The 23094-nt window shown below is 41.5% G+C and overlaps 2 protein-coding genes across 2 annotated transcripts; one reads left to right on the top strand and one right to left on the bottom strand.

The window, feature by feature from the left end:
• Positions 1 to 1348: 1348 nt before the first annotated feature.
• Positions 1349 to 18426, top strand: mcts1 (MCTS1 re-initiation and release factor). Its single transcript, XM_084332489.1, has 6 exons — positions 1349 to 1515; positions 14814 to 14966; positions 15062 to 15159; positions 16388 to 16521; positions 17147 to 17214; positions 18129 to 18426. Exons 1-6 carry the CDS (start codon positions 1505 to 1507, stop codon positions 18208 to 18210), a joined length of 546 nt encoding a protein of 181 aa, XP_084188615.1. The 5' UTR covers positions 1349 to 1504; the 3' UTR covers positions 18211 to 18426.
• A 133-nt stretch (positions 18427 to 18559) lies between these two features.
• Positions 18560 to 21154, bottom strand: LOC311243307 (C1GALT1-specific chaperone 1-like). Its single transcript, XM_084332484.1, has 2 exons — positions 21050 to 21154; positions 18560 to 20679 (listed from the first exon to the last, which is right to left on the bottom strand). Exon 2 carries the CDS (start codon positions 20658 to 20660, stop codon positions 19704 to 19706), a length of 957 nt encoding a protein of 318 aa, XP_084188610.1. The 5' UTR covers positions 20661 to 20679; positions 21050 to 21154; the 3' UTR covers positions 18560 to 19703.
• Between the last annotated feature and the right edge of the window lie 1940 nt (positions 21155 to 23094).

Raw genomic sequence — 23094 nt, 5'->3', positions numbered from 1 at the left:
TTCATGCATATATTCACTCGATTTATTAACTGATAATACAAGTTTTGCATGAGCTACTTCCCTAGCCCTATTTTTTGTCCTGATTGTGAAGCGACCTTGGGTTCTATGAAAGGCGCTATAGAAATTTGATCTATTATTATTATTATTATTATTATTATGGGAGGCTGCAATTCGAAACTGGCCCCAGTAAATGTCCAAACCCCCCCTCCCACCCCCTCCTAATGTACAGTTTCCTCCCCCTCGTATGTATATATTTTCTGTTAGGATCTCTGTTTAACAGTACTGTATATTTGCATATCTTGTATGTCACAAATGTAACAATACTGTATACCTGTATGTCATAAATGTCATGATACATATGTTGTGTATGTCATAAATGTCATTATGAATTGAAAATGGGGGACCATGATGTAAATAAAGTCTTTCTCTGGTCTGCATCCCCTTAACAATTGTGTGTATTGAGCCGTACTGTATTGTACCCATTCTGCAATCTGTTAATAAAGTTTTCAATGAATCAATGAATCAATGAATCAATGAATAAATCAATCAATCAATCAATCAATCAATCAATCAATCAATCAATCAATGGTATAGATTGGTGCCAGAGAGCTGATTAACAGAGTCTCAGAGCAGCGAACCTGTGTAGTATTGCCAAAAGTATTGTTCAAAGGGCGTAACTTCATCCTGAATATTGATTTCAATGGACAATGGTAGAAACGAATTCAAATAGAACACTTCTAAATATTAGAGAATTCTGGTGCTTGGTCTCCTGTCAACCTATCTGCAAAGAACTATAGGAACTATGGCTGGTATGAACAGAAATACAAATACACAGACACCCAGACAGCAGTGAGTACCCCCTCCCATTAATAATGATAATAATAATAACAAAAATATTATTATTAATAATAATCATAATTCAGAGTTGTTTCTTTCCATTAGAGGTGACTCTTTTTGGATTAGGTAAATTCTCAAGGTGGGTCTGGGGACCCCCAGGGGTAGGATCTATAGTTAAATAGTTTCACTAATATTTTATTCACTAGAAGGACTATTCTAATCATAGGTTTCACTCTCCACTTGGCTAATAAAACTGATTCTGATTATGTTATCTGTTGTCCACCTACAATAGCCAGACAATTCTGGAGTTCTGGACTAAATCATCATAACAAAAGTATCTTCTCAGATGAGAATACCTGGGACAAAATCGTAACAATGGGGGTTCATAGCCTGTAAAACTTTGAGAACCACTGGACAAAGTGACAAGAGAGAAGGCATGCCACATAATGGGACTGGTCCTCCCGGTCTGCCGTACATTGCAAAAAACTGTCGTGAAATGATGTTACTGACTGTGGCCCTTAGCTGCGAAACCAACGTGGATAGGAGAGACAGTTGAATAATTTGATAGATGAATTGCACTTTGTTGTCATTTTTTAATTACCGAAGTCACACTTGACATATCACGTATAGGCAGCCTGTGACCGAACGGTAAACGCGACCAACGAGGATGTTTAAAAAGTACGTACATTTCTGTTATATTATAATGTTAGCCATATAGCTAACAATGCTAGCTAGTCAGCTACGTTCAATTAATAAGAGTGCAAGGAAAGCTTAATAACTAACTGACTTTCATTCAACTGACTGATACTGACACATTTTACATATATTTTTTCACTTGACCAGATTAAGGGTGTCCAGTGTCGACCAACGTTATTAAATAAATACTTGTGTCTCTATAGTTAAAGTAATAATCTCGAACATGTTCATATAAATATATTTTGCCACTCTCAAATGTCTATTTATAGTATAACACAGTAGTAATTAGTAGTAGTAAAGCAGTGGTCTAAAGTTCCAAACGCACATTTTAGTGCAGAAGGATGAATGACTCCATGTATTCATCTTTTGTCATTGTACCACTGGGTGTTGGTACTAGTAACATTGTATTTTGTCTTTTGTGTCAATTGCAATGGATGAGGGTGACATGCTGTGATATTTCAGAGCTACCTTTTGATAGAAGTCAGAATGTCGCGGCTCAAAACTGACTTGTACTGATATTAAAGTGTGCATTTCAATCTTTATACTACTTACTGTATGTAGTACCCAGTTCATCATGATTGCTTTTTACATTTGCAATGCTGTTCTAAACGGTGGTGACTGGCACACAGGAATCATCTGGCACACAGGAAGTGATATGTGGTTTGTATTGAAATACATAGGAGACTACTTTGTATACAATTTCAAAATGCTGCACAGCAAGTTACAGTGGAAAAAAAATGCAACAGCCATTTATCACCAATAGATGTCGCCAAAACAAACACATGTGGATCTTACTGATTAAAGGAGCAGCTCACAAAAAATAAATCCCCTTACTCATTGTGCTACCTATCCATCGAAATAGTTGGGGTGTGATTTGCCTAGTTTTGTAATGTCTGCCATCACTTCAATACAATGAAGCTGAATTTTGCAAGCACCAAAAAAACAAATGTGAAAAACTCAAAAGCCCCTGACTGTCTCTTTCCAGAAATCATGACCTGGTTTCTCAAGATAATCCAGACCTTCTTGTGAGCAATTTCATGTAGGAACTATTTTCTACTGAACTACATTCATTTTTATAGGGGTGTACCTCGGTAGAAAATCAAGGTCTGTGGATTATCTTGAGTATCTGGGTCATGATTACTGGAAAGAGACATTGCTTTTGAGTATTTCAAATGTATTTTCTTGGTGCTTTGAGTGCTACAAACCGAGTGCCATTCAGCTCCATTGTATTGGAGTGATTGCAGACAACTCCATGGCAGATATCTCCAAAACTAGTTGAATCACATGGAAACTACCTGGATGGATAGATGGCACTCAGGGTAAAGGGGGGAAATATAGGGGTAGGGGTTCCAGGGTGCTCCTAGCTAAATGAGTAGCGGTAATTGTTTAATTTCACCATCTCTGACACTAAAAGTTGGCACAAGAATGACTGATCCCAGATTTCACTTAGCCATGGTGAATGTATCCCAGATAATTAAATTAAGGTTGAATGACTGAGAACCGACCATGCAAATCTGTGTTATCTTTTATCCACCGATTCCCAGAGTGTTTGTCCAATAAGTATTTTCCGACCATAATGTAACAATTTCAAGGTGCCACGTTGCTACACGTCACCAGAAACTCTTCTTTTTTATAGTCAGAAATAGGAGTGTAGAGGAGACAGTGAAACCTATGATCAGCAGTTGTTCTTATGTTCTCTCGTTGTGAACTGGAAATTAAACAACTCCCCACTATGCTGGAGACCCCTGGAACCCCCTCAAGGAGCATGGGAGACCCCCAATCCCACAGAACCACTGGTCTGAGACCCCGAATCCCACTGAGAACCACTGGTCTGAGTCCCTGAATCCCACTGAGAACCACTGGTCTGAGACCCCGAATCCCACTGAGAACCACTGGTCTGAGTCCCCGAATCCCACTGAGAACCACTGATCTGAGTCCCCGAATCCTACTGAGAACCACTCCAGTCACGAGTCACAGTGCACATGTGCTGTGGTTTGTCCACCAAAAAAGCGCCAAAAGATCGAAAATAAACTAGCAGAGCCAGAACTGTTCAACTCCTCTGGAGCCACAGCCAGCAGAGAAGCCGGTTTACTTTAGCTTTTAAATCAGCTGCAGCCTGAGAACTGGAGTGTGAGGGGATGTAACACTAAAGATGGCGGCAATGACAAAGAATTGCTGCAAAATAAACATACATCTGTTTTTTTTTTTTTTTTTTTTTTTTTTTTTTTATACTTATAACAATTCGATAATTATCGATATCGAGAAATATAATAAAATTATCATATCGTTATCGCGATATGATTTTTTTCCATATCGCCCAGCCCTACGTTGTCGTGCCTTCTTCACAACACTGTCAATGTGTGTGGTCCATGTCAAGTCCTCGGATATGTGGGCTCCGAGGTACTTGAAACTGTTCACTCTCTCAACCGGTGCCCCGTCGATGCTGAGGGGGCTGTAGTCCTTGACCCCCGACCTCCTGAAGTCCACAATCATCTCTTTTGTTTTGCTGACGTTCAGGGAGAGGCAGTTCTCCTGACACCACTGTGACAGATTCTCTACCTCTTCCAGGTAGGCCCTCTCGTCGTTGGCAGAGATCAGGCCCACCACTACTGTGTCATCAGCAAATTTGATGATTGTGTTGTTGTTCCGCTGTGCCACGCAGTCATGTGTGTACAGGGAGTAGAGGAGGGGGCTCAGAACACAGCCCTGGGGGGCCCCTATGTTGAGCGTGATGAATGAGGAGGTGCAGTTGCCTGCTCTTACCACCTGGGGTCTGCCCGTCAGGAAGTCCAAGACCCACTGGCAGAGGTCATAGTTCAAGCCCAGGTCCCTGAGCTTGGCTATGAGTTTGGAGGGGACTATGGTATTGAATGCTGAGCTGTAGTCGATGAACAGCATTCTCACATAGTTCCCCTGCCTCTTGTCCAGGTGTGATGCTGCTAGGCCTGCCGCGATAAGCAATAAATCGATTAATTGCTGCGATAATTAAAATTAATGTAATGATTTTGACGGGCGCGATTAATTGCTATTTGCGCGTTTGTTTTAATGAGGCGGAACCAGTGCCCCTTGTCAGTCACTGTCCGTGTTGGGAGGCGGGCCGCTGGCTTTACTACAGAGCACAGCACAGGAGCTCCGCGGGGCAATGCCACATAGCTTAACTACATTTCTCAATAGTGTTGCTCCTTTTAACCAATTAGCGTTATTTATAGTGTAACGTTAGCTATTTTTAGACCCAAGTAGTTACTCGCTACTGCCCGGAGAAACTGGACTGCTAAATAAAGATGAAAGATCGAGTGTTGATTCTCATTCAATGCTAACAATATTAGCTAAATAGCTAACAAACGAAATACAACGTATAGCATAGCTACAACACAGAATAACGTTAATACAATTACATGCATCATTGTTTACAATGAACGGGTGGGGCTAGTCAAAGGACTGGACACGGGGACAAGTTAAACATGAATTCATTTATTATAACGTAGTAGGTAGTTTCGAGTCGTGCTGCAGTGCCTACGCACCACAGCTATTCTATTATATACTGCTTTGACGCTTCCTCCTCATCGTTGATTGCCTGTAGTAGCTGCATCTAACGTTAGTAGCTAACGTTAAAACTAACCTAAAGTTAGTTGTTCACCAACAATCTCAATATTTGTTTTATCATTAGCTCAAAAACACAGAACCGGACGAGACAAGTTGTCGGCTCATAGGTTCTGCTAGGATAATCACAACAATACTTCCGGTCCGGTCGGTGGGCTTCAAAATAAAAGTCTAAAACACCGGAAAAGACCGAGCGGTGGGCTTCAAAATAAAAGTTTTGGGAAATAAATTTCTAAAAAAAAAATTCTCTAACCGGTCGCAATAATATCGCTTATTGCGATATTTTCGGGGGCAATTAATCGCCCAGCAAAATGTGTTATCGTGGCAGGCCTAGATGCTGCTGTGTGCAGCACATGGGCTATGGCGTCCTCCGTGGACCTGTTAGGGCGGTATGCAAATTGCAGCACTTCATGGCTATGGAGGTGAGAGCTACAGGGCGGTAGTCGTTGAGGCAAGCGGGTGTAGATTTTTTGGGTACAGGGATGATGATGGTGGACTTCTTCAGACAGGTGGGGATGACAGCCTGTTCTAAGGACAGGTTAAAGATGTCAGTGAATACCGGTGAAGAACCCAGGACGCTTATCGCAAAGAGAAAGGGGGTTCCCCGACGTTCCTGGTCAAATTCCCAATCAGGTCTCTGACATCAAGGCCACCTAATCAATCATCCCTCCCCCTTAATTGGCTATCAATCCCTGTCTCCTGAGCCGTTCAGCCATTGTGTAGTGTGCCTGGTGCCAGTGTATGGTAGCCATTGAGCCTGCGTAGCCCAAGGTTGGGTGCTACGGTACCAGTGGTGGTGAAGGAGGCTAATTCTACCCTACATTGTGGGGAGCGCTTTGAGTGTCTAGACAAGCACTATATAAATGTAATGATCATTCATTCATTCATTCATGGCTCGGCCTTGGCCGCAACTCTGCCATCATAGGATTTTGTTGCCATTTAGTAGAGACTAGAGACCCATTCTGTTTTAGCATTAACCAGCTAATATTCAGTTCATCATACGCAACACAATTCATAGTATTTATTATTATTATAACCTTTATTTAACCAGATAAAAAACTCATTGAGATTAAAATCTCTTACACAAGAGTGACCTGGCCAAGAAGGACAGCAAAAACACAGTAGTTTCAGACAAAAACAAACATTAAAAGATTCAGACAAGTGAGCTTGTGGTTTTAGACACACAATTCCAAGGAAAGAAAATACACTTGTCAATTAAAACATTTACAGTTTCCTATTCTCTCAGATTCCATGGTCTTCATCATATTATCGAATACATTTTTGTATCTGACCTGTAGTTTAAGATAGTTTTGCAGGCTATTCCATGCCGATTGAGCAGAAACCTCAAAAGCCTTCTTTCAGAATAAAAATAAATAAATTAGTATGTGATTATCATTAAATGACAACCGTGAGTCCGTGACCAATGAATGATCTGTGGCATTGTGCCATATTGGTTGGCAAGACATGTCATGAGAATATTACAGCCATTTGCTGTAATTTCCTGCAACTTAAAAACATAATTTCAATCAAATAGCAAACACAAGGGGAAGTTCCAAATAAGTTATTTATTTAAGTAAAGTGTATAAGGTTGCACAATAGTTTAACGTTGACCACGAAACACACACACACACACACACACACACACACACACACACACACACACACACACACACACACGTCACAGTGGAACAGATGACAGAGCAGAACAATGATGTGTCTGTTTCTAAGCTGGCCCCAAGCTTTCACTGGAAAAATAATTCTTTTTTAAACACATGGTGACGCTGGTGCATTGTGATAGTGGCACAGTGCCCCCCCTATACCATTGTATAGGTAAAGCCTTGAAAGAGTTTGGATATAGGAAGAGGGAAGACAGACAGGAAAATCAATAGGAGGTGACACTGAACACTTAATGCACGTGTTGTGGAATATTTAAAATGAGCCATGACAGTGAACTGTAGAAATTAGATAAGTCAGTTGTATATAAAAACATAGAACATAGTTTAATATCTGTGCTTCCACAGAGATCAGTTTATAGAGAGACACACATCGACACATGTGTACACACAAGCGTCTGACCAGAAAGTGACAAAGAGGTCTGGTCAGAACGTACATTAATACACAATTGAAATGACGTACATTAGACAGATATGACAAGAAGGATAAACAAAATATGCCCTAGTCATAACAAAGATTAGATATGGCCTTGCTATGGCTCACACTAGGACTGAAAGAGATAGGCCAAATGTCATCTCTCCCCAACCTTGGTCATAACACTTTGAGTGCCACGCTGTTTGCGCGTTGTGTTGGATGCCAGCCTTATAGTCGTTTCCGCGGTCATTTCACTATGTTTGCGAAGCTGTGTGTGTTCTGTATTACAGCTGTGGAGACATGGTGTGGCTCATTTTGACAAACGTTACTTGTAGTGCAAGATGGGAATAATAGTTTGTTTCCACACGCTGTAGTGTAGTTTGTAGTTTATTACACGCTAAACATCGCGCATTTCCAAGATAATCCAGTCTTTTTTCATAGATTGCGAGATAAAACACGTTATGTGCAACAAGCCCAAACCGTTCTGGCTGATCCCATGAAACCCCAAATACTCCCAAATCAAAGGTATATGACATGTATATATTAGGGGTGGAACGGTATGCATTCGAACTATACACCGTTCGGCACAACCTCCCCGGTTTGGGGCGTGTGGCGTGCGGTTCACGGGGATGAGCAAAAAAAAATCTTCATTTGGCAGGGAGCCAGGAGAGGTGACACACCGGCTGCTCAGCTGGCAGCAGGTGCTAGTCAGTTTGTGGAAATGGCAAGTGCAATATAATTTAGGGCTGGGCGATATGGCCTCTAAATGATATCGCGATATTTTTTGGCCATATCACGATACACGATATATATCGCGATATTTTGACATTTCATCTAAAGCACTTAAAAATGCTTGATTTAACCCTTTGATGCATACAGTCACGCCAATATGATGATTATAATAAGTCCCTGCAAAATATGTTTCCATTATTAAACCATGAAGATGCTTTAAAAAATAATTAAATGAAAATGTACTAAGAGTAGTCTACTGACACACACTAATAAAAAAAATTATTTACATCTAAGACAATTTATATAAAAACTATTGGGTGCCCAAGACTTTTGCACAGTACTGTGTTTTCTATCCACTTTAGCCAAACACACACACACATATATATATATACACACTACTGTGAGAAAATAATAATCACACACAAAGCCTTACAAAGGGATAATGGCTTATAGCAGACTTAATGATTTTAGAATATTTCAGATAATGAAATGAAATGTTTATATCATCAACTATCCAGTTAGTATTTATACTGTAACGTTTGGCCACTTTAAATCATTGAATGTAGAGAGAGAGAGAGAGAGAGAGAGAGAAAAAAAAAGCGTTTGCGTTTTGAGCGTATAAGCTGCCGTAGGCGATGATGTCACACTCGAATGTAAACACAGGAAGTTGAACACACGGAGATTGAAACTGGATGCAAGAAACGAATAACCAATAAATATGAAGTTATCTTTAAACCTCTGTTGTCAAGCGTCGTCAATATAACCCACCCCCTTTTCTCACTAATGGAACTAGTGTCGTGGAGTCCGCTTTGAGCTAACGCTAGCAGCTAAGAGCTAACGCTAGTTAGCTTAGCCTATTATGGTTTAACTTACAAGATACTTTAATGTCACACAACGATGGTTGGTGGTAATTGTTTTCGGTACAGATGTTGAGCACTGGTTACATCAAACATGAAACAGACATCAAACATCAAAAACGTCAAAAACATATATACATAAATACATATAGGACAGTCACGGTAACAGTGTCAGTCAGTGACAGATGCTTGCCCGTCTGTGCAAAGGGGGGCGTGCCAGGGTGTTCAGTGTTCGGACTGCTGTGGGGAAAAAACTGTTTGTGAAGCGTGTGTGTCTGGTTAGAATGGACCTGTAGCGACCTGAGGGCATGTGCTGGAATAAGTGGTGTGCTGGGTGAGAGGGGTCGTTGACTATTTTAACAGAGCGGGTGACTGTGCGTGAGGTGTAGATGGAGTCCAGAGAGGGGAGGGGACAGCCAATTATTTTGGAGGCTGTCTTGATGATGCGTTGGAGTTTGTGTTTGGTGTGTTTGTCAGTGGAACCGTACCAGACTGTGATGGATGAGGTGAGGATACTTAGCAGCTAATGTTAGCCCATTGCATGTCATTGAAGGTCCGCGCTGGTCTGTGTAATGAAATTACAATTGCATGTCATTTAAGGTCCGCGCTGGTCTGAAATGAGAGGAACGCTCTGCACTAAAGCAAGTCTCATATCAGCCACGACGTGACAACATATACTCGATGTTCACGATATAGTAATTTACTACATCTCACGTAGAACAAGCCGCGATACATCGAGTATACTCGATATATCGCCCAGCCCTACAATATATTATAAATCAATCTTCATTACGACTTTAAAAACATAGCCATTAACATTACATAGGCCTACACACATCATAACGTTAACGTTAGCACGGTTTGTACAACAACACTGTAATACAGCCAACATGAAATGTTACCGTAGCTACTAGCTAGCAGAGGAGAAAATTGGAGTCTGAGAGGCGGGGTGTTGAAAGACAATGATAGGCGTTTATTCAACATCCAAGAAGGCTAACATACAACTGTGTTTACTAACTCCAACCGGGACTATTGCCGCTTTTCCACTGCATGTTATCAACTCGATTCAACTCCGGTGACGTTAGAGTCGAGAAGGTCCCACGCGCTAAACTGTCCCTGCGGACCCGCCAACCCATAGATAGTTCCAACTCACCGAATTACGTAATCCACCACAGTTGCACTCAAATGTTAGTCTAAATAAATGTAGACAGACAATGTACGTATTTTAAAAATAGAATGATGGGAGCAGTGTTGTTTTGAAACAGTACAGCATTTTATATTGATGGCCTTCTAACTTGTTTATTTATTTTAAATAACACAGTGACACTTTTCCTTTTGATAAGAAATCCAGCCATATTCCTTTCATTGTATTTCAAATACTGCACTTTAATTTCAAGCGGAAAACTAATCTTTCCATTAAGAACTGACGATCGGGGAATTTAAACATTGTTGACATTGTTTTTTTGTGTTTATTTTAAAGAAAGGAAAGTCTAGTGCTGGTTGAGCATATGCATACTTTGTGTTGATGCCTTTGCCTTTGTAGGGCTGGGCGATATAACGATAACGATAAATATCGCGATATGTTTTAATAATCGATATCGAATATCGAAATAATTTTTTTTTTTTTTTTTTTTTCTATTTAATTTTTTTTTGTGTGACCTGCAACAGGGCAGTTTTAAAACCAGAGACAGTGGACAGACTTGTCTTTCTTGCCTGCAACTTAAAGTAATGGCTTTGCTTGTCCAAATGACAATACTGACCAAATTGAGATTTATTTTTCTCTTGTCCATTTATTTTGTTTGCTTTCTAATTTAAAATACAGTTTGAAACCGTCTGTACACAGTAGGCTATGTGTGCTAGCAGAACTAGACTCCAGTCACGAGTCACGGTGCACATGTGCGGTGGTTTGTCCACCAAAAAAGCGCCAAAAGATCGAAAATAAACTAGCATAGCCAGAACTGTTCAACTCCCCTCGAGCCACAGCCAGCAGAGAAGCCGGTTTACTTTAGCTTTTAAACCAGCTGCAGCCTGAGAACTGGAGTGTGAGGGGATGTAACACTAAAGATGGCGGCAATGACAAAGAATTGCTGCAAAATAAACATACATCTGTTGTTAAAAAAAAAAAAAAAAATTATACTTATAACAATTCGATAATTATCGATATCAAGAAATATGATAACATTATCATATCGTTATCGCGATATGATTTTTTTCCATATCGCCCAGCCCTAGGCCTTTGTCTATAATGTGGCCACAAAAATAGAAAGGTTTAATTATTTTATTTTGTTTGTTTGCACTAAGTTAATACTACAAATGTAGCCTATATTTTTCAGTCAGTTCGGTCTGCCAAACATTATTTAAGGCACACCGCTGTAAACCTTTTTTATTTTATTTTTAATAAATGAGAAGCATGTTTACATTTTTGGAGTGTTACATTTAAAAAATAAAATAAAAAACAAGGTATATCGAACCGAAAACCGTTACCCCAAAACCGTGATACGAACCGAACCGTCAATTTTGTGAACCGTTCCACCCCTAGTATATGTACCATCACAAAATCATCAAGACTCGCTCCCGGCAAGTCTGTAGAGCGGGGATCAAAGTAAAAAGATCAAACGATCCAAAAACGTAATATGTCGTTTTTGGCACTGAACGCTTGTCGAGCAAAAACATCAGTCAATGTGTTAAAGAGACAGTCAGACTGTCTCCTAGTGTCTGAGCTGTTATACTAGTTGACCTATATTAACAGTTTGAGTGCCAGCCATTAACATAGGAAACATGGTTAAATGCCAGGACCCACTTCAATGATAGCGTTGTGAACGCATAATCTCTGTCTTAAATTATGGCTGTGTCTAATCTGCCTGTCGTTTATCAATGACTTGTTTGCAGTCAACATTGTCGAAACAGATTGTTTTTTAATCGGTTCATTTTCGTTTTATAGCATTTTGAAAAGCCCTCGTTTTTCAGGAAAATATATAGATTCCGTGATAAAAGGCATTTACTGGAATATTCTAGCAAAACCAGCGTTTCCGTTAGCCGGTAATTACCGGTTTTTGACCGGCAAAATCTGTTGAAGTCCGACATATTTAATCTCTCCGGTCATAGTGTCCGGTGAAAATAGTTCCCTCTGGGCACAGTTTGATTATTTGAATTGTATTTGGATGGGCTGGAGTTGGGTGGCCTATGCGATGAACGAAACAATCATTGCGTTTGTTGTCGTTGCTTCGCTCAGCGAGAGCTTGCTGCTGGATTTGCGGAAGGCATGCAGCTGCAGACCCACAGAACCCACCAGCTTTGCTGGCACAGTGCGGTCCCCAGACCTGGAAAGCTGCTCTGCGGGTCTGCAGCTGGATGCTTCTTGCAAACTAACTGCGACCGGCTCGCGCTGATAACAGCTTTCATTGTTGGACCGGCTGCTTGGTGGAGCAACGATGAAACGAATGTAATGAATCGTTCGTCGCATGGGCTATTTAATTTTGGCCTGTTTTGGTACGGTTCGGGTGGTCAAGTTGTGCTTGGAGGGAGTTGTTTTCACCGGACATTATGACCAGCACCAAGTCGTTGGGACTCGGAGGTGGAGATATACATCACGCAAACCCACGATAATGTTGCAGTCTCTCTCTGCAAAATTTCTCAGTTCTTCGCTTGATATAATTAATACAAATGTCCAATATAACGGAATTCGTTAGCTCATAAAAATGTGATTATAACAGACTGCTGTTTAGTGTCGGACCGACTGCCCACATACGCGGTCTATTTTATTTCAAGTCAGCAGCAGCACGGAGTATCGAGGGACTTATTTTATTTGGAATATATTAATGACTGTATACGCAAAAGTAGCCTATAGTTTTAAGTAATAATATTATAAATCTACATGCCTTGAGGATGACATTCTTTATTCAATTGTTTTAAAGCTCAATAAACTATGACCGGAATTAATCTCATTTGTCCGGTAGATTGAAATCTTGCAGGTCACGGAGACCGGCAACAATTTTTTCTAACAGAAACCCTGAGCAAAACGTTGTAATTTTTCGGCCTATTTATGAATCGTTTTCAAATAAACGCTAGATTATCGATAGTATATGTGTACTTGTGCACGCTATAGAGGCGGGCTGAAAAATCGATTCTCTCATTTCCTCATCAGCGCTCACACACACACATAGGGCAAACGCTGATATCGCTGTGAAAACAGCTCTGATTATCCTAAGACTGGTAAAATAAATTCCTTACGTGAGATCAGATGTTATCCAAAAAGATTATTCCAATTCCTGATCGCCATTCCAAATATCGATCACGCTTATTGATTACAGTGTTGGGTCCTGTAAATACATAATCCACGCGTTTTCCGGGCCGGCGAGCACAATCGATCCTTCAGTTGGCTTGAGGGAAAAGTAAAATGAGCAAACTGGCCACCCCCCCTGCATCAGTGTAAAGTAATGGGGTGCATTACCACAGGGAGAGACGATAGCAGTGCATGTGAGCGGATCGGAGCGTGAGCGGCGCGGGGCGCGGAGCGGCCGGTTTTGACGTGAGCGAGGAGTGGGTTTTAAAATGAGTCGGCGCGACGTCCGGAGCGAGAGTTCTCCTCCGCTCCAATCCACTCCAGGCCGCTCACAGTGGTTTAACACTGATGTAATATATACATGCAGTACAATGCCAAAGCAACAGATGGCGATGTACAAACATGAAGGCAATTTTCAACCAATGAGAAGGGTGAACCTGTGATAGGCTGTTCGTTCAGGCTTTGTCACTGTAGAGACTCCCACACTCACTCCAGTTAAAAAAAGTATCGACGCCATTGTTGTTGACGTTAGCTTACATGCTAACGTTAATGGCAGCGACCATAGCATTGTGGCTCGGCTAGCCTATCATCGCTTAATAGAGATAGTGAATGGATAAACAACGTTATTTAACATTGCAGAATGGCTACAATTACAATGCGGCTCAATACAAACAATTGTTAAGGGGCCCAGGGGGTGTAGACTGTTGTAGTTTGAGCTCATTTACACCATGCTCCAAAAAAAGAAGAAAAAAAACTGCCGAGCGATCTGGCGCGGGGAGCGGGGAGCGCTCGATTCAAGGTGAGCGGGGAGCGAGCGGAGAGCGACTTGGGGGCGGGGTCAACATGAGTGATTAGCGGAGCGGACCAAGCTTTAAAGAGCGAAGAGCGGATTTCTCGGCCGCGCCGATCCGCTCACGTGGCCTGGACGATAGGGGGCGGTATCTTCCCAATTGAGCTCAGAGAGACTCTGCAGCACTAACCCGAGGCTCGATTGATGAAATATTAATTCAAATCGCCATTAAAAAAACGACAAACAAACGCTATATAGCGTCGGGGGCACTCAAAGGTCGGCATGAACTAACGACAAAACGTGTCCGTGGCACTCAATGTGTTTAAACTAGTCAAGCTGTACAGAGATTTAACACAGATGGATTGGACATAGATAACCTTTCCATTACACACGTCACCAACGAAACTGACTTGTTCAATAGTAATCAACTGCTTAATTATCAGTCATTTCAATTTCAATATTGTAGGCCTATATTAACTAAAAATGTTTCTCAATTTGATGTCAAAACTAGCCGTTAGCCTACCGTAACCTTACCCTTGTTGTAAATCATCAAAAAAGGTGAAATACGTCCATCAGTATGCACCCAAAATAATAAAAATCCCTCTAAAAAATGTATAAATAAACGATTCACTGAATGACATTCCAAGTTTAAAATGTCAATATGTTTCTAAGACCCTAAACATGGCAAATAATTATGTTGCTCAATCAAATAAGCCTCCTCCACTTTTACTGGTATACATTTTTTTCCATCTCACTCCATTCATTTCGTAGAGTCACTTGTCTGCTTAATTTCCCAGAGCTGGTGACGGAAGTAGCATAGGAGACGGAGTACCATATCTCAGTTCCTCCCTTCTCTGGTATGAATACACTGAGCTGTATCCTTGTGTCATTAGTTTGCTAATAACGTGTGATTTCCTCTGTCTCGTCTCAGATTCGATGAGAAGGAAAACGTCTCCAACTGTATCCAGCTGAAAACCTCAGTGATCAAAGGAATAAAGAACCAACTGTTGGGCCAGTTTCCAGACATTGAAACATGGCTCAACCAGATCATGCCAAAAAAAGACCCTGTCAAAATAGTTAGATGGTATAACTTCGTCTTATTCCTCTCATTTTCCGTATCCGTCAATATTGTGTACTTTGCGATATGTTCTTATTTGCCGTTTGTCGTTCTCCCTGCAGCCATGAGCACATTGAAATCCTGACGGTGAACGGAGAGTTGCTTTTCTTCAGACAGAGAGAAGGACCGTTCTACCCAACCCTCAGATTGCTGCATAAATGTAAGATTACCATGGTTCCTACTGTGATGAAAAACCTAGAAAAGTCGACGGGATTAGAAAGTTATGGAAATGATATGGGAAATGTCATCATAGGAATGTGTACAAAGTCTTTTCTCAATCTGGTAAAGTGGTAAACCGTCAAGTTTGGCTGCTGGTAGATCAAGGTACATGGCCACTAGAGGATGACATCTTTTTGGGATTCCCGTGGGATTCCCATGGGATGGGAGTCAATTTCACTTTGAATCACGTAATTGGGCAGGCCCGGGAGTAAAAGTCAATGGGAGCAGAAGGGAGTGGGAACTATGACAAAAAAAATCAACAGGATTTGGACGGGAGTGATATTTGAACATTTCTCACCCTCGTAGTTTTTATTCAGTCACAAAACACTGCAGCACAAGCGAAACTAACCACAATTTTCACATCGGTGCATCACTAATGTAAATGTTTGGTGGTTTTATATTTAACTAAGGCAGAGATGATGTGACCCATGTACTGCATATTTTATACCGGGGAATAAAAACGGAGCAGGATTGGTAAACGGGAGTGGGATTGGGATGGGAGTGGGATTCTATAAAGGTTTGACTCGGGATTGGGACGGGATTGGGATCAGTCCTCTGAGGGAGTGGGATTTTTTTTAAACTCTCATTTGGGATTGGGATGGGATTATTTCTGTGGGAGTGGGAAGGAGCGGGAGTCAAAATCCACTCACATGTCAGCCTCTAATGGCCCACCAGTCATCGGGGACATTGAATCCTTGTGTTGTGTTAATACAGCTCGATGAAATGATGAGGTAGCAGTCCATATAAGACGAGGTATTGCTGTTTTTTTCATCTACATACATTGGATGGAGCTGTAATTAACACAACATTCAATGTCCTCGATGACATCACCAGGCCATGTTCAAAAATGTTTTACTCTCAATAACTATCAAACCAAATTAATGTGTGCAAAAATTAGAGTTTTTAGATGTGTGAGATTATTAGCAAAATAAATCGGCATTGTTTTTCAGCAAAGCACCCCTATTCACAAAGGCATTCGCAAACCCTTCCAGGCACTGTAGATGGGACCGCATAGTGTATATAATAAAAGATTTAGACTAGTAAGATAAGATATTCCTTTATTGATCCCCTTGGGGAAATTCTGGAATTAGTAAAGTACATCATGGAAAGCAAGGTTTATTGATGCAGACTATGACCAAGCACTAATCTGCAGTGTTTGTATGTTCCAGATCCTTTCATACTTCCACACCAGCAAGTCGACAAAGGGGCCATTAAATTTGTCTTAAGTGGTGCCAATATCATGTGCCCCGGGCTGACGTCACCAGGTGCTAAACTCTACCCAGCTGCTGGCGACACAGTAGTTGTATCCTTTCAGTAGTGATTAGAATTAATATTAGAATGTTATAATAGTGAGTATTAAAGCAAGTGATTTCAAAACTGTTCATGTATGTTGTAGAAATATTATTTAAATTGATACCTTCCAATCTCACCAATAGGGATCGCTAGTGTGACGTCACGTCATTACTTCCGTGTCCACTAACATGTTTAGTCTAATGCGGCCAATGTAAACAGCAATGGCTACAGGCGGAACCGGTCACCCTTTTTACTGTGACATCCTACTTCGCTGACTTCTCAAAGTCTGTGAAAAAGGGTCTCAACTCGTAAAACAAAAACAAACAAAATAATAATAATAATAATAAAACAGAGGAAAGCGGTAGTAAGACTGTTTTTTTTTTTGTGGACATAATTTCTATTGCTGCAACACGGCACCATTTACTGCTTTTGAATATCCCGTCTGGAAGCAACGGGACACGGAAGTGGCGTTTTGGAATATGATGACGTAGCGCCTAGCCATCCCTATACCTGTACATTCTGTCTATCTTATAACAAAAGCTAGAAAACTGTTCTGCTAAAAGTCTTGCCTTCGGGATTACACGCACGATTGAGTCACCTCTAACCTGTGAGAGTTCATCCTTAACTGACTGCAGGCCATAATGGCAGAGGGAAAGCAACTTGCACTTTGTGTTGGCGTGATGAAAATGTCTGCAGAAAGCATGTAAGATTCACTTTTGTCTTATTAGGACCACCATTTAATTTCTTTTTTTCTACTGTGGTTTTGCAATGCTTTATAATATATATATAAAAACAAATTTTTGTTATGTTCTTGTGAATAAGTGCATGTTTCAGAGGGTATGTGTGGGTACATTAATGTGTGGTGTGATAGTGAGTATGGGTACAACTAATGTATGTATGGTGTCTATGGTGTTGGATTGAGGTGCTCTCACCCAAATCAAACGCTGTGGCTAGCTACCCTGCCCCCATCACTTCTCTGCTGTGGTGGTAATGACCTTGGCTCGTTGGGTATCTTTGTTCAGCTGATAAAGGCCCTTGTCTGCACAGTCTGACTGGAGACACACATACATCTATTTAGACTAATATCTCTATAGTATAGATCTGTCAGATGGGTACATCATGGATGTGTTGTGTGGTAGTGTGTATGTAGGTATCGTTCTTTTAGGTGCTGCACAAACTAATTTTGTTGTACTGTATTGTGCAATGACAAAGCTTTCTACTATTAGGACCACAAATTGAATGTTCCCAAAGGTTTGATCTCCAGGGTTCCCACAAGGTCCTTGAAGTGCTTGATTTTTTTTAACCAAAAAGTCAAGGCCTGGAATTCCTTAAACAACCAATTTTTTAACAAGGCGCATAAAAAGTCCTTGAAATTCAAATCAACCATTCGCATTGAAAGTTGTTCATCCATGATAAACATTTTCTGAATCAAGAAATGTAATCTTTTTATTTAAAGTGTTGTCGGAAATTGGATATTTTTTTCTATAAAAAAACAGCATTTAAAAGTGAATTGTATCCTTTTAAATTGTATCCCTTTAAAATAGTGCTTGGAAAAGTATGTGAAAGTCCTTTCATGATGTCTAATGTTGACATTGCCTCTTTATATTTTGTGAACAGAGAAAAGGTCAACAAGGGAATTGGTATTGAGAACGTTCACTACCTTAATGACGGACTGTGGCACATGAAGACGTACAAGTGATGATGTCAACCATCTGAACACCGCCCCCTTGGACAGCATGGAGTTCGTGACAGCGAGGCATAAGATGCCAGTCAATTGTTTACACCAATGGACTTAGCTGTGTAACTAGCCGGTGGCTTCAAATCAATCACCTTGATGCACAAATAAAAAAATCTTGCTTTAAAGATCCTATCTCTATAAGTGTTTTGCTATGCTACTGAATAAAGATGGTCCCTTAATAAAACATACATAGATATCAGGATGTTATTTCAAATCAATTTGCTGTTATGCCTATGAAATTCAAACAAATACATGTTTTGTGGGTAATAAACTTTGGCTATATAATACACTGATCATACGCTGATAAACATTAGTATTCAATACTGTACTGCATTCACAGTAAAGTTTAATTGGTGGACCCATATCAAATCACAAGACAGCATTGTACAGAAATGTATTAAAAGAGAAAACAAAGATTTACTGTCGAGAGGTTTCTATACATTCACACAACTCTGGAGTTGAGAGACGAGACGTGTCTCTTACACCACAACCAGTGCTCACAGTAGCTGGTGAAACGGTGAAGGTGGCGGTTTTGGAACAAATGCCAAACCGCATAACCCGTTTAACCGCATTCCCAGTAGTTAGAGAAAATGACACAGGCCTAGCAAGTTACTTCTAGGCTGACTTCTGTCCCGGAGCTGTCAATATATTAGCATAAATGTATTAAGACATGAAAAATTACAATATTGTGGTTTGCATTGCAACCAACCAGTAATCAAGCCAGAACACCAAACGGTATAAGATACTTGATGGCAAAAGCTGGCATAGTATACATTCATGACGCTTTCAGCTGTTCAATAAAACAAACTTCTCAATTTGTACAAAATGTCCCTTTTAGAATGACATACATGTGGCAAGTTATCAATATCAACCATTACAATTTGAAAGCGTACCCAACACTGTTCCATATGGACTCTCCTTTTGCTCAGTGCACATTCATTCCGATTCCCCTGATCTTTTTAAACCAGATCCCAGTGGCAAGAACTGACATGTACCGTTAACGATCACAGTCACTGAAGAAGACATTTTTATTTGACAGTGGTGGACGACGGCACAAAAAATGTACTACAGAAGCTAATGGTAACATACCTTTCAAATGGAGTACCACCATATTGGGGGTATACCTCTAGGATAGGTATAGGACAGCTATATTTAGATGCATCTCTATCTAGGTAAATCATCATATATAGCTGTATTGGCCTATCCTTATAACAAGTATTGCCAAGTGTGGGGATAGTGAAACTACAGCCAGAATGCACTGCATTGTCCTTTAACTCAGTTTAACCCACAAAAGGGCTTTGAATGTGCCATGTGCAAAAGGTACAAAATACACAAAAATAAAGTCCCAAGTTCAACACCCTCCACAAATTTTTTTGGTTTGTTTTACAAACTGAATAAGAACCCCCCAACAGTCAGCTGTCACTCAAGCAGTCTCTAAAATGCTCTATTCCGACTTAGTCATTGTCTGAACCCTCGGGAGGCAGAAATGCTAAAGTGTCGTGGAAGTTGTGTCCATAGGGTCTGAGTCTGTAAACGCCAAACATCATGACCTGCATTTGACTGGGCGACATCCCACTGAAGGTGACGGCCAGGTCGGAGCAGCAGCCCTCCACCACGTCTGTGGGGTTGTTCTTCATGCCGTCGGATATGAGGCTGCCCACGCTCTGGGTGTTGAAGAGGCCCTTTCCATGCGTGTCCTCTCCGTTCTCTGCGAACACCCCGGTGTACTTCAGACACACGGCCAGCTGCTTCTCCTCGCTCAGCTTCCACAGAGCGCGGCCTCGTTCCGGACACTTCTCCTCGTCCTGGAACACCTCCACCAGCCTTTTCAGCGCTTCGTAGCTCAGAACAATGCCGCTTTCGTACTCCACATACTCGAGCTCCCCCGACTTCAACGCATTGCCAATGTAGAAGGGTTCACTGGGATCCTTGGCCAGAACCAGGTATTTCAGGTTCTCAATTATGGCAAATGTGGTGGGCCTCGCCACGAAGAACCAGCGCAGGTCACCAGCATTGTCATAGGCATGCTTCAGAGCCTTGCGTATCCTTACCCACTCGTCTTGTTCCTTGAGATCGACAGCCTCTAGGGCCTTGGATGACTCCGAGCTGTAGAACACGGCCTGATCACAGTGCTTGCCCCAGGTGTCTTTGGCGGTGGCCCAAAACACCAGAACCTTGGGCTGGACCATGATGACACAATAGACACGCACTTGTTGAGTCAGCTCCACCATTTGGTCCTCTGTGAGACGCTTCAGCTCATCTTTGCTAGGGGCTTTGACGTGGTGGTGGTGGTGCTCCTCATCTGGGCTGGACTCGGCAGTAGGGCTGAAACTGCCAAGGAGGGATAACACCAAGCAGAACAGCCCCCCCATGAGCATTCCCTTAACGAAGGAGCTCCCCTCAGACAGCATCTTCACCCGACGGCAGACACTGAATCAGAAAGAAAAATCACAAACAGGACAGACAGGATGCAGAATTAAGAGAGGTAAAACGCCAAGAAACCAAATAACAAGGACTGGCTGCATTCAAAGACAAGGCGAAGAGTATAAAAAGGTTCAGAGCGACAAACCAGCACTTTTCTGTACCCGGTTAAACGTTAACATACATAACAAAAAAAGCCAAAAAATAGTTTTAATTTGTAAACAAGGTAATTTAACAATTATTTCAACAGGATATGAGGAAATAGCTAGCGTTAGACAACGGCGCGCATTGATCCACGACAAATCTTGACCAGTGACGATTCACGCTTACGTTAGAGTAACGTTACAAAAGGAGCATAGACGTGTTTTAAGAATGGTACCTTGATAGTCGCAAGTGAATGCTGCTCTCACAGAAGCCCCACTTTCCCTTCGACTTTTGCTCGTCTCGGGTGAGACGACAAGTGACAACAGCAGCTAGCAACTTGGTAAATAGTAGGGACTTCCGGGTTCAAAATTCACGTGACCATATTACGGCCTCGTTCGAATACTTTAACATCCCCTTCTGTGTTAACCTTAACCCTTTACCGGTCACTACTTGAAATACCTGGAAATTCACAATTTCAACTCTAGAATGTTATTTTGGTGCTATTTCAAAACGTATCTACAATTTTGAAATAAAAAGCCTAAAAATGTGGGGGCTATGGGGGCGATCATCCCTGGTCCTATGTTCCCTGGGTTCTATGTTCCCGCTTTGATTGATTAATAGATTGAAACATTTATAAATTTTTATTATTTTATTAATTATTAATGTCCGCCTTGTTTCGAACGGTTAAGCTTAGGCCCTCTTTCGAACTGGTTAAGGTTAGAGTTTGGAATCAGGGCTGGTGGTCTAAAATTTTCAATCAATCAATCAATCAAAGCGGGGAACATAGAACCCGGGGAACATAGGACCCGGGGAACATAGACATACTCCCCTATGGGGCATATTTTTCCTTCCTTGGCTTAGCAAAAAAATGTGGACGCGCCGGACAAAAGCACCACATTTTCCCCACGTGTTCCTCATCATCATAGCTTTCATTTTGGGGTAGGGGACGCGTGAATACTTTCGGCAACCAACATGCCCTTCCGCGTTGCTCTGATTGGCCAGCGATCAGCCAGCCCTCTACGCTCGTTTTCCCCCTACGCCGGTAACGCAGGCATGCACATTTCGTACTTGTCTCCCTGTGGGGAGGCGGGGGCCGCTGGTGTACAGCTGAGAGCTCCAGCATAGCTATGTCCGCGAGCTAGGCGCAAGCCAGAGTAAAACACAGTTTTCAATCAATCAATCAATAATAACATTAACGAGACTCGTTGTGTCTATTCTGCTAACGCTACCTCTCATTGCTTTAACGTTACGGCTCTCGTGTCTATCTGCTAACGTTAACGTTAGCATTAGCATTAGGCTAACAAGCTGTAACGGCACCAGTCTTGCGTCTATCTGCTAATGTTAGCATTAGGTAATAACCCGTCTAAAATGGATGGTGATTACCTCACGTTGTGTCTATTCTACTAGCATTAACCATTAGTTACTAGTACAAACAATCAATAGCGAGTTATATTGATCACGCTATGTACGATAGCCATGCTAAAACGCTAGCACAACATTAGCACCTAACCTAACAACAAGCTTAACAAGTCAGCGATCTTTTTGTGAGACTAAACTCTCCGCTCGGTGGCAAATTGTGTTGATGTCGGTTTTGTTTCATCAATAAATGAGGCAGAATACACAGTGACTGTATCCTTTTTTGTTTATTGCACTTGTTCCTGCTGCAAATGAAATCCTATGCGAGACATTAAAGATGGCGGCTTTCTGGTTTTGTGGAGAGCCTCCAACGAGTGACGCGTCTCTCTTCTGACCAATCAGTGGTCTGCAGTGTTTCACCCTATGCATGCCGGTAACGCGCGCATGCGCATTATCGTTGGCCAATCAGAGCAACGTGGAAGGGCATGTTGGTTGCCGAAAGTATTCACGTGTAGGGGCCACGTCCATCATGATAGATTTCAAGATGGCCGCCATGTAAAATCAAGGTTCTGCCCATTAATAAATATCTTGGTCCATAGCACGCTCAATATTTGAGCGAACACAAAGGTATTGGTATCCCTGTAAACTAGAGAAGCTAAGCTTTCCAACTGTTCGGAAGGGGGTTTTAATAGGTAATGATTCAAAATTATGTTACATTTTCGCCTAGAAAAAACGGCCATGCTCATCTTCCAAAAGGTCCCTTGGCCGTTCACATGAATATATCAGAGTGAACATTGTGGTCCATAGCACGCTCAATATTTGAGCGAACACAAAGGTATTGGTATCCCTGTAAACTAGAGAAGCTAAGCTTTCCAACTGTTCGGAAGGGGGTTTTAATAGGTAATGATTCAAAATTATGTTACA

This window comes from Notolepis coatsorum (assembly GCF_963971535.1).
Source record: "Notolepis coatsorum genome assembly, chromosome: 16".
Lineage (NCBI taxonomy): Eukaryota > Metazoa > Chordata > Actinopteri > Aulopiformes > Paralepididae > Notolepis > Notolepis coatsorum.
This window is presented reverse-complemented; position numbering and strand designations above follow the sequence as displayed.

Excerpts from the sequence above, each read along its gene's own strand:
- mcts1 (XM_084332489.1), top strand. Across the intron at positions 15,160-16,387 it reads CCTCAGATTGCTGCATAAAT|ATCCTTTCATACTTCCACAC; the intron begins GTAAGATTACCA and ends TGTATGTTCCAG. Across the intron at positions 17,215-18,128 it reads AAAATGTCTGCAGAAAGCAT|AGAAAAGGTCAACAAGGGAA; the intron begins GTAAGATTCACT and ends TTTTGTGAACAG.
- LOC311243307 (XM_084332484.1), bottom strand. The coding sequence starts at position 20,660 with ATGCTGTCTGAGGGGAGCTCCTTCGTTAAGGGAATGCTCATGGGGGGG.